Below are 13,684 nucleotides of genomic sequence, written 5' to 3'. Positions count from 1 at the left end.
ACATTGGGTTGTTTTTTATTCAGAACTTTTTAGTGTATATGAGAATTATGATGCTCAACACACATTTATGATTATTATCAATGTTGAAAACATATATTTTTTTGTGGAAACCATAATACAATTTATTTTTTAGAATTATTTTGTGAATGTTCGTGCATTTATTTGAAATATAAATATTTGTAACATTATAAATGTCACTTTTGCCGAGCATTTTAACAGTGTTTTACATTTAGAAGTGGCAGATGATATGCATGCACTTGAAAGCAAAACGTCATCGTTGTTATCATGTATTGCATGTATTGCAATCAAAAACACAGATACATATGAAATTCATATTCACTCACTGGCCGTGAGCCTTGGACTTTCTTGTTCAGTGAGTTTTGCATTCAGAGATATCTTCAGAGATAAGTGTCTGGAAGTGTTTAAGTGTGTCATAATGACAGTGAGACCAAAACACAAAGTCCTGCCAGGTCTGTGTGAAATCTACCAAAAAGATGAGGCAAGAGCCAGCGATGTGGAGCTTCACAATCCCGCAGGCCGACCCTCGAGTCTCATGTGACTCTGTGCTCCAGCGTTTGTAAAGTATGTGCTGTAGTGTTGGCCAATAGGAACACTGGCTGCAGTTTTGGACCATTTCAGATGTTCATGAACGATCTCTACTAGACATTGCTTCTAAAAGCAAATTCAAAATGTCAATGCACTTCCACTGCTGTATTAAAGGGGTGGTTCTGAGGGTTTTTTCTAGTTGTATATATGGGGCGCAGTATAACATGTCTTAATACTTCTTATTTTTTTAAACGCTGTATTTTTCTTCTATTCTCCCTTTATTCCACACCGCTGTCTGTCCTTTGAACGGCTCGTTTGCTTCCTGCTTCTATGAAGCCCATCCCTCCGACAAACGCAATGGTCTTAGATTGGTTAGATGGCCAAATGTAGTTTCCTGTATTTTTATTGGCTGAAGTGCCAAGCACAGGTTGTCCTGGAAACGCCCCTTCCCATTACGGGCAGAAGTCACATCTGCGGAGACTGGGGGTTCTTCCCAATTCTTATTTGTGCATCCTCGTTTCCTTTCCTAGCTTCCTTTCCTCGCGCCTTAGCTCCGTCCCTTCAGGACGCGAGGGAAAGGCGCGAGGAAAAGACGCGAGGACGAAGGAATTGAATCAAGTGAAATGATATATCCTCGCTCTCTTTAACGTCACGGCGTCAGTTAATGATGAAACCGCTGGATTTAGTCGGGATTCTTGAACATTAGAGATAACTATTTATATTGTGAGCTTCAGCCTCCACAAAATACCACATTTGTCCATATTTTAATCATTATTACCAGTTATTATTAACAACGAATTCCAGTTTTGTTGTATAATATTAGTTTCTATTTGTTTCTTTCATTTTCTTGTGCTTTGATATAATTCTGCAACTGTCAGGTGTTGTTATTTGACAAACATTTGTGTCTTGTACATGTTAACATAATAATAATGATTAATAAACTGTGGCACGATATGAAGGGGGAGGAGAATTAATGCTTGCGTCACGTTTAGTCGATAAAACACTTCTGCAAAGGATACTCCTGTGTGTCTTCGCTCATGACTCCTCAGGAAGCGCCTCACTCCTCCATCCTCGCGGTGCAATTAGAGAATTGAGATCTCCTACAAGATGGCTGAGCTCCATCGGTTTCCGGGTCATAGGATGGAGGACGGAGGAGCGAGGAAACGAGGAGGGATATTGAGAAGCACCCTAGTGAGGGTTTGTGATGTCACCAACCCAGGAAGAAGCTCGATGTAGTCCAAACCGGCCATTTTTGTAGGCGATAAACTGCCGTAACTTTAAAAGACAATATCTCCGTTTGCATTGAACTTTCAGCACTGTCACTTTGCAGATACTGTTTATGCTCAAGCAGCGACATTACACACTAACTAAAGTCAAATCGCATGCAACCAGCCCTTTAAGAGATTATGGTAGATTGTCTCTATTCTAAGAACTTTAATTCTGACACCATTGCTCCCAAATGTCTGCGAACAAGAGCCAAATTCTTAGAAATCTGCAAATGAGAAGCATTTTAACTTCAGAAAGCGAGGGCAGCTACTGCTTGAGGATACGATACGATGTAAATGGTTAATGGTCGTTGTTTCCTTTTGAATTCCAGTTGCAAATAATACAAAAAAAGCTACACGTAACTGAATTCAAATGTTTCACACTTCATCTTTAACAGCAGCGTAACTGTAAATATCACAGTGATCCATTAATGTGAGTGTGTTCACTAAAGAGCTGCTCGTGTGTTTGCTGTTATATGCACCTATGTTTCATTTCAATAGGTGACTTTATTCGAAGAATCCAGCTTTATCAACCTATAAATCTGAATTCTCAGAACGGTCACGCCTGATCTATATCAGTCCACTGCTATTAATTCTGTGAAGGCATTGTCAAAGGCATAGCGTGTTTTTGTGAGCTTCATTAAGAACTTCAAAAGCTCTGGTTTGGACCTGTTCTGTAAAAATTGGCTTTATAAGTTTGCACACTTCCGCAATAACTGCTTAGAAACGCCACAGGTCAAATATTTATAGACAAGTGGACATATTCACACACTCTTGACAATACTGTAAGCATCCTGTCAGTGTCCTTATATAACTATTCTTAGAGCGTTTGTTTTGCCAACAGTCTGAGAAGTTAGGATATGGGCTGCTGTTTATTGTGACACTTTTGGTTTCCTTGCCTCCATCCTATACAAATACAGTCCAGAAACTTCTGTTCATTCTGTTCAGCAGAGCCTCATAATTCAACTGAGATCTGGATGCTGTGCATGGATTGTTCATTTTGCAGTAAGAAAACATCTGTTGAAAGCCGACATGTTAATGGGTCATTCCTGGTATTCGTGCCTTTTGGCCATCATAATGTAGAAAATCAAACTGTAGTTACTACTTTTGTGTAGTCATGATAGGGTGATGTAAAACATTTGAAGACAATATTTTGGTCAAGCTCGGGTAAATAAATGTAACCATTTATTAAACAAAATAAATCAAATGAAAAATGTCCACTCTGTTAGGGACAGATACAAATCCTGTTTTAATTTGTCCCCCTTTTATCGGTTTGTCCACCATGTTTTAATTTGTCCCCCCTTTTATCGGTTTGCCCATCCTGTTTTAAATTATCCCTCTTTTATCGGTTTGTCCACCCTGTTTTATTTTGTCCCCCACTTTATCGGTTTGTCCATCCTGTTTTATTTTGTCCCTCTTTTATCGGTTTGTCCATCCTGTTTTATTTTGTCCCCGCTTTTATCGGTTTGTCCATCCTGTTTTATTTTGTCCCTCTTTTATCGGTTTGTCCATCCTGTTTTATTTTGTCCCCGCTTTTATCGGTTTGTCCATCCTGTTTTAATTGGTCCCACTTTTATCGGTTTGTCCATCCTGTTTCAATTTGTCCCCCTTTTATCGGTTTGCCCACCCAGTTTTATTTTGTCCCCATTTTATGGGTTTGTCCACCCTGTTTTATTTTGTCCCTCTTTTATCGGTTTGTCCATCCTGTTTTATTTTGTCCCCCCTTTTATCGGTTTGTCCATCCTGTTTTAATTTGTCCCCCCTTTTATCGGTTTGTCCATCTTGTTTTAATTTGTCCCTCTTTTATCGGTTTGTCCATCCTGTTTCATTTTGTCCCCGCTTTTATCGGTTTGTCCATCCTGTTTTATTTTGTCCCCGCTTTTATCGGTTTGTCCATCCTGTTTTATTTTGTCCCCGCTTTTATCGGTTTGTCCATCCTGTTTTATTTTGTCCCCGCTTTTATCGGTTTGTCCATCCTGTTATATTTTGTCCCCATTTTATGGGTTTGTCCACCCTGTTTTATTTTGTCCCTCTTTTATCGGTTTGTCCATCCTGTTTTATTTTGTCCCCCCTTTTATCGGTTTGTCCATCCTGTTTTAATTTGTCCCCCCTTTTATCGGTTTGTCCATCTTGTTTTAATTTGTCCCTCTTTTATCGGTTTGTCCATCCTGTTTCATTTTGTCCCCGCTTTTATCGGTTTGTCCATCCTGTTTTATTTTGTCCCCGCTTTTATCGGTTTGTCCATCCTGTTTTATTTTGTCCCCGCTTTTATCGGTTTGTCCATCCTGTTTCAATTTGTCCCCATTTTATGGGTTTGTCCACCCTTTTTTATTTTGTCCCTCTTTTATCGGTTTGTCCATCCTGTTTTATTTTGTCCCCCCTTTTATCGGTTTGTCCATCCTGTTTTATTTTGTCCCCCCTTTTATTGGTTTGCCTACCCTGTTTTATTTTGTCCCTCTTTTACTGGTTTGTCCAGTAAAATTACTGGATCCTGTTATCCTGTTTTAATTTGTCCCCTCTTTTATCGGTTTGTCCATCCTGTTTTAATTTGTCCCTCTTTTATCGGTTTGTCCACCCTGTTTTTTGTCCCCCATTTTATCGGTTTGTCCATCCTGTTTTATTTTGTCCCTGCTTTTATCGGTTTGTCCATCCTGTTTTAATTTGTCCCTCTTTTATCGGTTTGTCCATCCTGTTTTAATTTGTCCCTCTTTTATAGGTTTGTCCATCCTGTTTTATTTTGTCCCCCCTTTTATTGGTTTGCCCACCCTGTTTTATTTTGTCCCCCCTTTTATCTTTTTGCCCACCCTGTATTTTGTCCCCCTTTTATCGGTTTGTCCACCATGTTTTATTTCGTCCCCCTTTTATCGGTTTGTCCAACATGTTTTATTTCGTCCCCCTTTTATCGGTTTGTCCACCATGTTTTATTTTGTCCCTCCTGCTATTTGGGTTGCCCACCCTGTTTCATAATGAGACCCCCCCCCCCACTTTCAATTGTTTTATTTCAAAGATATGTTATAATGTTTTGAATGTAAGATCAAAAGGATTAACAATGCAGTTATTTTTACAGCCGCCTTTGCTCATATTTACCAAGGGTGCCAAAGGCACTGCTCTTCAAGGATGGACATTCTGATCTAAATCAGCCAATACACCGTGTCTGAGCAAATCAAGCTAATACAGAAGGTATATCAAATAAAGAATTGCTTTAAAACTAGAATTTTTCTACTAACTTTTTTCATATTTCCCTTAGGGTCGACATACTGAGGTTGACCACATAAAATTTGAAAGATAAAATTGGTATAAATAGACAGTTAAAATAATCAAGGATCTTGTTCAAGTTGTTTTTCCTCCAAAACCCAACAATGAAAAAAAGGCCTAAGTGTTGTAGTTAGCATGAAAATGGGCAACACGGGCCCAGCGACATTATGATATGTGGTTCTTCAAAATACTGTTAAATGTTTTTTAATCAAGTTCAGTATGCTTAGACTTCAAATAGTGATATTTATGACTAAAATTAACATTGTTTAACATTTAAGGCAGTATACCATGACCTTTACTGGGGACACAAAAGGCACCGAATCCAAAGAAAGACCCAATTATGTGAAACTTTATTCAGTATTAAAGAGCAGCGCAAATTAATAATATTTTTTGCCTTAACTTTTCTAGACCCTGTTTTACAATGTTTGTACTGATAAAAATCCGAACACTGTTTTCTCATAACGCTTGGCACTTTATTCAGTAAATCACAGTTGTGTAACATGAGAAATATATTAGAAATCTCAAAAATACTTAAAAGTTATTAAATAGCTCCCTCCTCTGGCTGACATAATAAGTCCAGCCGCGCAAACGTAAGCTCTGATTGATCACAGTTTCCACAAATGAAAAGAGCGCTCGTCATCGCCACTGGCGAGTCTAAACCAATGGGAATCGTGAGAAGCGACAGAGGGGCGGGGCTTCAGCCATTTGCGGCCGCAAACGTTGTTGTTGGAAGAGAAGTCGATTCAAGAAGCCATTACGCTGCGCAACTGTGTCGGGACAAAAACTTACTATTTTTGCGTATTCTACGCAATTTTATATCCCCCCTGCGTTCAATTATAAACGCTATGGCATCTCAAGCCAAAAAGAGAAAAACGAATTTCTCGGAAAGGGAGGTGGAGATAATCGTGGAGGAGATGGAGAAGCAAAAACACATTTTGGTGAATCATTTTAACGCGGGCGTCACGCACATCGCTAAGAACAGCGCGTGGATGGAGATCCTGAAGCGCGTGAACGCCGTCAGCACCTGCCAGCGGGAGCTCGCCGAGGTCAAGAAGAAGTGGTCCGATCTCAAGACGGAGGTGCGGCGCAAAGTGGCCCAGGCGAGAGCGGCCATGGAGGGCACGGGCGACTGCACCACCGTGCCCGTGATCCTGACCTCCATGCAGCAGCGCATCTGCAATCTGCTGGGCGAGGCGACCATCATCAGCCTGCCCGCGGCAGAAGCGGGCGCGGAGATCGCGGTGCCCATCAGCTCCGCCGCCACCGTCACGCTAACGCAAAGTAAGACACTAGCGTTACTCTAATTGCGTAGAGTCCGACAACTGTTACACTCACTTACTCTTCTACCTGGTAAAATCACTTTAAGACATGAACTGCAGGTAAAAAAAAAAATATTTTAACAGTAGATATATCATAATACTTCGTACTTGATCAATTAAAGTTCATTAAAACAGTTGTTTTGCATTCATATTTCACCCCTGAAATATTATTTTAATATGCAAATGAGACATCTAATTGAATATGCACTAATTTAATGAAAGTCCAAATATCTAATAATTCTTAAATCAATATGCATTTGCTAGATAAGTAAAATGACATTTACATTTAATCATTTAGCTTTATCCAAAGTGATTTACAAAAAGTGGAGAGCAAAAGAAGCAACGAAACAAACAAGGGCAACAACCTGCAAGTGCTGTAAGTTGAAAATGTAATTGGATAGTTAAGTGCTAGTCTTTATCGGTCAGGTGCAGTTGGAAAAGACGTGTCTTAAAGGGATAATTCACTTTAAAATGAAAATTCTGTCATCGATTAGGGGAGAGCAGGGGCGAAAGTACCATTTTTCAGAAAAACGCACTTTTATAAGAAAATATTTTAGACAGAGATTTACATTTGCTCTGGTCAATAACTCACAAGTGTGGTCTATCAATAGCAGGTGGTATTTTGAACAAATACAGAACGACTACAGTATTATATCACTTTGAACATAAGATGAAGATTGTTACTTTTGACCCCATCAGTTGGGACGAAAGTAACACACAGGTGGGTCAAAAGTAACACAGCAATATAAGCTAGATTGTTTTGTGTTACTCTTGTTTTTATTAAACATGCCTGACTATGACCTTGTTAATATGTAACTGCAAACATATTTTTTAGCTAATTTATCTTTGCAAAAAATATATTAAATTACATTTTCATTTTACATTTTAAGTTTAATCAAATGTTTCAAATATATCCTGACAGTACAAACTTGTAGGTTTAGTAAATTTTTTTGTGCAATTTCGATCTATTTGATCATTTTTTTCTTCAACAATATGAACAATATGAAAATCAAATTAGCATAATATGCATTATATATATAAAAGTGGGACAAAAGTAACAAGTGTTACTTTCGTCCCGACAGGGAGTCCTGACATTTAAACAGGATTTACTTTTATACTGAAAAACTCTGAAAAGACAGACCTTCAGGATGTGTAACAGCAATAAATAATCTGTAGAGTGAGCATTAGTGACACATGAAACGAGAAACACAACTTGTAATTAGAAAACAAAGAACTGCTTCAGTAATTTACTTTCCGTACTCGAAAACTATATTTCGGACTCAGCCGTGGGAAACGATGACGAAATCACATGATTTTTGGCAGATCCATCAAGGGTTGCGTGCTGAATGTGCTGTCATAGCTTGGAATGCAAATGTGGTCAGGGCTCTGAGAAAATCGCTTTGTTACTTTCGTCCCGCGTTACTTTCGCCCCGGTTCTCCCCTCACCCTCCTACTCACCCTCAAGTTGTTTCAAACCTGTATGAATTTCTTTCTTCAGCTGAACACAAGGGAAGATATTTTGAAGAAGGTCAGTAACCAAACAGTTAACTGGAGCCATTGACTTCTATAGTAGGAAAAAAAAATACTATGGAAGTCAATGGCTCCAGTTAACTGTTTGGTTACTGACATTCTTCAAAATATCTTCCCTTGTGTTCAGCTAAAGAAAGAACTTAACATTCAAAGTGACCATTTTATAATTTACATTTTGAGTTTACACTTTTATAAATTTATTTCAATGCTGTATAAATGTGATCGTCTCTTCACAGGCATTCAGCCAGCGGCCGCAGCAGCGTGTGAGATCAAAACTCTTGAAGGTAGGGGTTCAGTTTCAAACATTAGCTCCACTGAAATGAAATGTTGGATGCAATAATACAGTTAGTCCACGGTTTAATTACATACCTCGGTTTTTTACCATGGTTTTTCAGTTCGGTTGTTTTTTTTTAAATATTCTATTCTTAGGCGACAGGAGCAGAAAAGGTTTAAGGAGAATTTTTTTTTATTGCAATACTCTTTCTTTCCCAGTGTATTGTACACTGTAAAAAAATTGTGGTGTTTTTTGTTGGTTTAACTTAAAAAAGTAAGTAACCTGGTTGCCTTAATTTTGAGTTTATTGAAATTAAAAATTTGAGTTGATACAATGAAGGAAATTAGTTTAATAAATAGAAACTCAAAATATTTTTGAATCTGAACCACATAAAAAATGTGATAAATCATGAAAATAGCACAATTTGGCATGTTTCACTGTGTCATCAGAAATAACACGCACAATTACCCAATATGCTTACAAAATCTTTAAATAATATTTTAATAAAGGCTGTCGAATCTCAAAAAAAATTCATTGTATTACCTCAAAATTTTAATTTCAATGAACTCAAAATTTTAAGGCAACCAGGTAACTTTTTTTCTAAATAATTTTTTACAGTGTATAAGTAAGGGATAATGTACACCCAGCCGGTTGTTATCGCAGAATAAACCCCCACTTTGAAGGGGTTTATTCTCTGATAACAACCGGCTGGGTGGACATTATCCCGCTTATTACACGGCTACTAGTATCAAATAAATTAGACACAAAATATTGTCTCGAGATTAAATATTTTATTAGCTCTTCCGCAAAGCTTCCGTGAAGAAAAACAGTTCCAACCTGCTTTAAGCCTTTATCTATTGCTGCTAAATGTTGAGAATGAATGCTGAAAGGGTTAGTTCACCCAAAAATGAAACCAAGCCTATGATTTACTCACCCTCAAGTTATCGTAGGTGTATATGACATTCTTCTGTCAGACAAATACAATCTGAGTTATATTTAAAAAGTCAAGGCTAACGTTAATCCAACAGTAGTTTTAGTGTTTTTGAAGTCCATAAAAAATGCAGCTGTCCGTCAAATAACGTGCTCCACACGACTCCGATGGGTTAACAGAGCCTTCTGATTCCAATCGATGCGTTTGTGTAAGAAAAAGATCTATATTAAAAACGTTATAAAGGAAACCTGCCTTGAAGTCTTCCATTGTAGCCATGGCTTTTTAAGTATTTAACAGCCACAAGATGGCGCCAGCGTTAAGCATAGAAGTAGTACCGGTCAAGATAACTCGTAGCACCCGTATGAGTGGGTGTTATCTGGAAATAACATACCGCTGGAATGCGCGATTGACCAATCAGAATCAAGTATTTCACAGAGACGTGTAATAATATAAAATAAATATATATAAAGATTTACAATGGCAGTGATGTAGAGTAGCATTTAAGTATGAATTTGAATGAATAAATGTAGGCTCAAATTAAAACTACATATCCTTCAATATACAACACTGATTAAAAGCTACTGTATTAAAGGTGCTTAAAAAAAATTAAAATCATTTTAGAGGTGAACTGTCCCTTTAAGGACATGCGTTCACTATAGGCTGCGCTGCTGTCAATTGAAGACCTGCTCACATCTCATAGACGTGCGATTTTACTTTCACTTTAGACATAACCGACTGTGTTTATATGTAAACCTTGTGTGTGTTTGACAGTATTAGTGCAGTCAGACTGTCCAGTAATCACGTGTGTTTAACAGACGTTCAGTGCGCGCGCTCAATGCAAAACGAATTAAATGTTTAAACGGCAAGGCTTTAAAACGCGGCTAACACCCCTAACTTTAGTGCATATGATTGGATATTTGCTCATATCAGCGCATAGATTCACAGGCACACTCAAACAGAGCCGAAATAAACGGAAATAAATATTTCAAACGAAGAGAAATGGAAATTAATTAATTAAATGCAAAACCGACAGCGGTAAACAGCGTGTATTGAACCATGAATGCCGTACCGAACGGTTCAATATTATATTGAGTATTGTGGCATTCCTAATATATATATATATATATGCATTTTTTGCAATACACTTATAGTGTTTTTATACATATAATCAACTTTTTGTAAATAAGTAGTTTTATATTTCTCCATCGTTCTTAATGATAACGCTGATCGCAATGATTCATGGGATTGTAGTTTTCCCTCACTAAACTAGTTAAAGGTGCAGTGTGTAGTATTTCTGTAGTAAGGTCTATTGACCGAAATGCATTATAATATACATCAATATGTTTTCAGTGGTGTATAAAGACCTTACTTTTCATTACATGTTGCTACAAGAACACATTGCATTGAATGGGAAACCCCATTTATGGCGTTTTTACTCATATATTGCATAAAGTAAAATAATCTTTAAACAAAGTTTGGTTAAAGAAAATCGTCAAACCTAAAAATTGATTGTTGATAGAAAAAAAAATCCCATTGTTTTTCATTTCATGTCATTTTATTCCTGGGGTCCACTTATGAGGACATAGCATAACATGAATAAAATATAATTTTTCAAAAATGTTTTTTTTTTTATTCATTTGTTTCTTATGCTGTAATATAATGGCCTTAAAAAAATGTTTTTTTCTTCGGGGGTTAATAACCCTTGTGCATCCTTATGGATAATTTTGTCTTTTTCAGTTTTGTTTTTGTTTAGCATTTGTGTTAATGCCAACTACATACATTTTGGCACAGGCGTGTAATTTTACTGGAATTCATTCATTCATTCATTCATTCATTCATTCATTCATTCATTCATTCATTCATTCATTCATTCATTCATTCATTCATTCATTCATTCATTCATTCAACTGCAAATCACACATCCAAACACTGTGTGTACCAGTGGAGTTTTGCTGGCATCTAATGGGGAAAATCTGGCACTGCGCTCAAACAAACTGAGCTCATTTTTTTGAGAAATCAACTTTGAATATGGATCACCGCTTTTTTTGATTTATGTCATTGATTTTCTAGCAGTTTTAGAGTTCAACATATTTCATAAAATATATATTTCATAAACTTAAACCTCTTAAACTTTTTTTTGGTTTCACTTTTTAAAACAATAAACAATAACCTTCAACAATAATCTGCCATGAATCTTCTTTAAAGTAAGACCAAACTTAAGTCTGTGCTCCCAATACAAAACATTTTCGGACAGTTTTTTGACATAGACATTTTTGCCCTCTATGGACCTATGTGTCATTTTTTTAAACTGATGCACAATTGATCCTTGTGCATGTTCATACTTTTCAGTTGGCCAAGATTTCTAAAAATCCTTTCTTTGATTTGGTCTTAAGTAATATTCTAATTTTCTGAAATAATGAATTTGGGATTTTCCTTAGATGTCAGTTCGAATCATCAAAATTAAAAGAAATAAACATTTGAAATATATCAGTGTGTGTAATGAATGAATATAATATACAAGTTTCACTTTTTGAAAGGAATTAGTGAAATAAATCAACTTTTTGATAATATTCTAATTATAAGACCAGCACCTGTTTATATACGCATGTTGAATATACAAATAAAAGTAATGAATTAGGTCTTATTTATTTCTATTATCTTTAATACTGATCTGCCAACATTGTCGCTATATAATAAATTAAATTAAGCTTGTAACATCACTGTTTTCTCCAGTACGACAGATTTGTACAGCCAAATCTAATTTTGTTGCAATATTGTCCTGTTTAACACTGTGAAGCTGCTTTGACACAATCATCATTGTGAAAACGCTATATAAATAAAGTTGATTGATTGAATTTCAGCTCATAACATTGCAAGAAAAAAAATGCACTTTTTTTTTTCAAATACATTTGTCATTAATTTACTTCCATATATGCCCCTGTAGAGACGACGTACCACACGCTGGAGGAGGGCATGGTGGAGTATTGCACCACCGAGACGCCCGTGACGGTCACCGCAGAGGCGCCGGTGGAGATGCTGGCGGCACAGGCCGAATGCTCCGCCAAACCTCAGGAACTGAAAAGCCGCATCGCACTCAACTCGGCCAGACTGCTCCAGGAGCACCGCGTCACCAACCTGCACGTGCGCGAGATCGCCCAGCACCTGGAGAACCAGAACGACCTGCTCCAGATGATCCGGCGCTCGCAGGAGGCCCAGGCCTGCGCTCAAGAGAGACAAGCCCAGGCTCTGGAGGGCACGCAGGCCGCTCTGCTCGCACTCATTCAGATGTTCAGACCGGCTCTGAAGGACCTCAGGAAGTTTCTGCAGAACGCCAACAGCACAAACACGGCGGCCGCCACAGAGACCACAGAAGGAGTGGAAAACGTGCCGCCGCCGCAGCCTGAAGACGGACCGTAGAGCAGAATATGAATAGACTGTTACTGTACAGCACGGTGCCTCAAAGAGTTGTGCTCATATGTGTGAATGTTTCAGGGATAAAGCGAAACTAGGACTTTTAAAAGCATTTTAAAAAAGTGGCCAAAATCTAAAATGTGCATTTTACTTTTAAAAGAGCCTATTTGTGCTTGAAGTAAAACGTCTTTTCAGTTCAACATCAACTTGTGGGTTTTGTTTTTACATTTGGTTTGCTTAAAAAGCAAATAGATGACAAATCTTGTTTTTGTTTTTTGTTAAATTGACCCTAAAATGAATGAAAGCATTGCATGCATTGAATGCAAACGCCAAAACCCGAGTCTGGGTCAGAGATGTACAGAAAACACAGTTTCTCCTATTTATGTAGAAAATCTAATGGCTCCTTTTACAGGTGAGACCTTGGAAGATTTTGTGGTGGATTTGTTTCTTTAGCCATTTTTATTTATGTATATTAAATAAAGAAACTCTCCACACACCTATGAGTCTTCAGACGTGTTTTACTGATGCTAAAGCCTCCTGTGATCAAAAGTTCAGATGTCGGACAGGCTTTACTATCAATATATCCATGTACAGTTAGAGCCGACATGTCATTGCTTAACAAAAAATACATAATGTGGAGGTATTATATTACATATATGATATATTGGAGGTTATAGTGATGCTGTCAGTGAAGTGAATGAGACACATCAAACTGAGACCTTTATTTTTAATTATTATGCTGTTATATATTTTAATCTATTTATTATATACAATTATATTTTTATTTTAAATGTATGTTATGAAATGTCACTTTTAATTGGTCCCTACCTTAATTTAACAATATATTATTAATATTATTTAGTTTTATTTTAACACTGTTGGAAATGTGGTTTTCTGACTACTGTGATGCATCTTTCATGTAGTGTACTTTGCCGCCACTAGAGGGAGACAAAACGCGCCATATTTCGTCTGAAAGACTTCATATTATTGACATGGACAAATATATAATAAATATGTGTATGTGTGTATATACACCGATCAGGTATAACATACTTATATATATATATATATATATATATATATTAATACATAACCTAATATTCTGTTGGTCCCCTTTTGCTGACAAAACAGCCCTGACCCATCGAGATATGGA

At 37.2% G+C, this 13,684-nt stretch overlaps 1 protein-coding gene across 1 annotated transcript; it reads left to right on the top strand.

Annotated features, from left to right (window-relative positions):
* The first annotated feature begins 5,609 nt into the window (after nucleotides 1-5,609).
* Nucleotides 5,610-12,977, top strand: naif1 (nuclear apoptosis inducing factor 1). The gene is made up of 3 exons (XM_067412800.1): nucleotides 5,610-6,347; nucleotides 8,152-8,199; nucleotides 12,065-12,977. Exons 1-3 carry the CDS (start codon nucleotides 5,687-5,689, stop codon nucleotides 12,535-12,537), a joined length of 1,182 nt encoding a protein of 393 aa, XP_067268901.1. The 5' UTR covers nucleotides 5,610-5,686; the 3' UTR covers nucleotides 12,538-12,977.
* The last annotated feature ends 707 nt before the right edge of the window (nucleotides 12,978-13,684 follow it).

The sequence above is a fragment of the Pseudorasbora parva genome, chromosome 13 (genome assembly GCF_024679245.1).
Source record: "Pseudorasbora parva isolate DD20220531a chromosome 13, ASM2467924v1, whole genome shotgun sequence".
In the NCBI taxonomy this organism is placed as follows: Eukaryota; Metazoa; Chordata; class Actinopteri; order Cypriniformes; family Gobionidae; genus Pseudorasbora; species Pseudorasbora parva.
The sequence above is the reverse complement of the archived record's forward strand: the minus strand, read 5'-3'. Positions and strand labels throughout refer to the sequence as shown.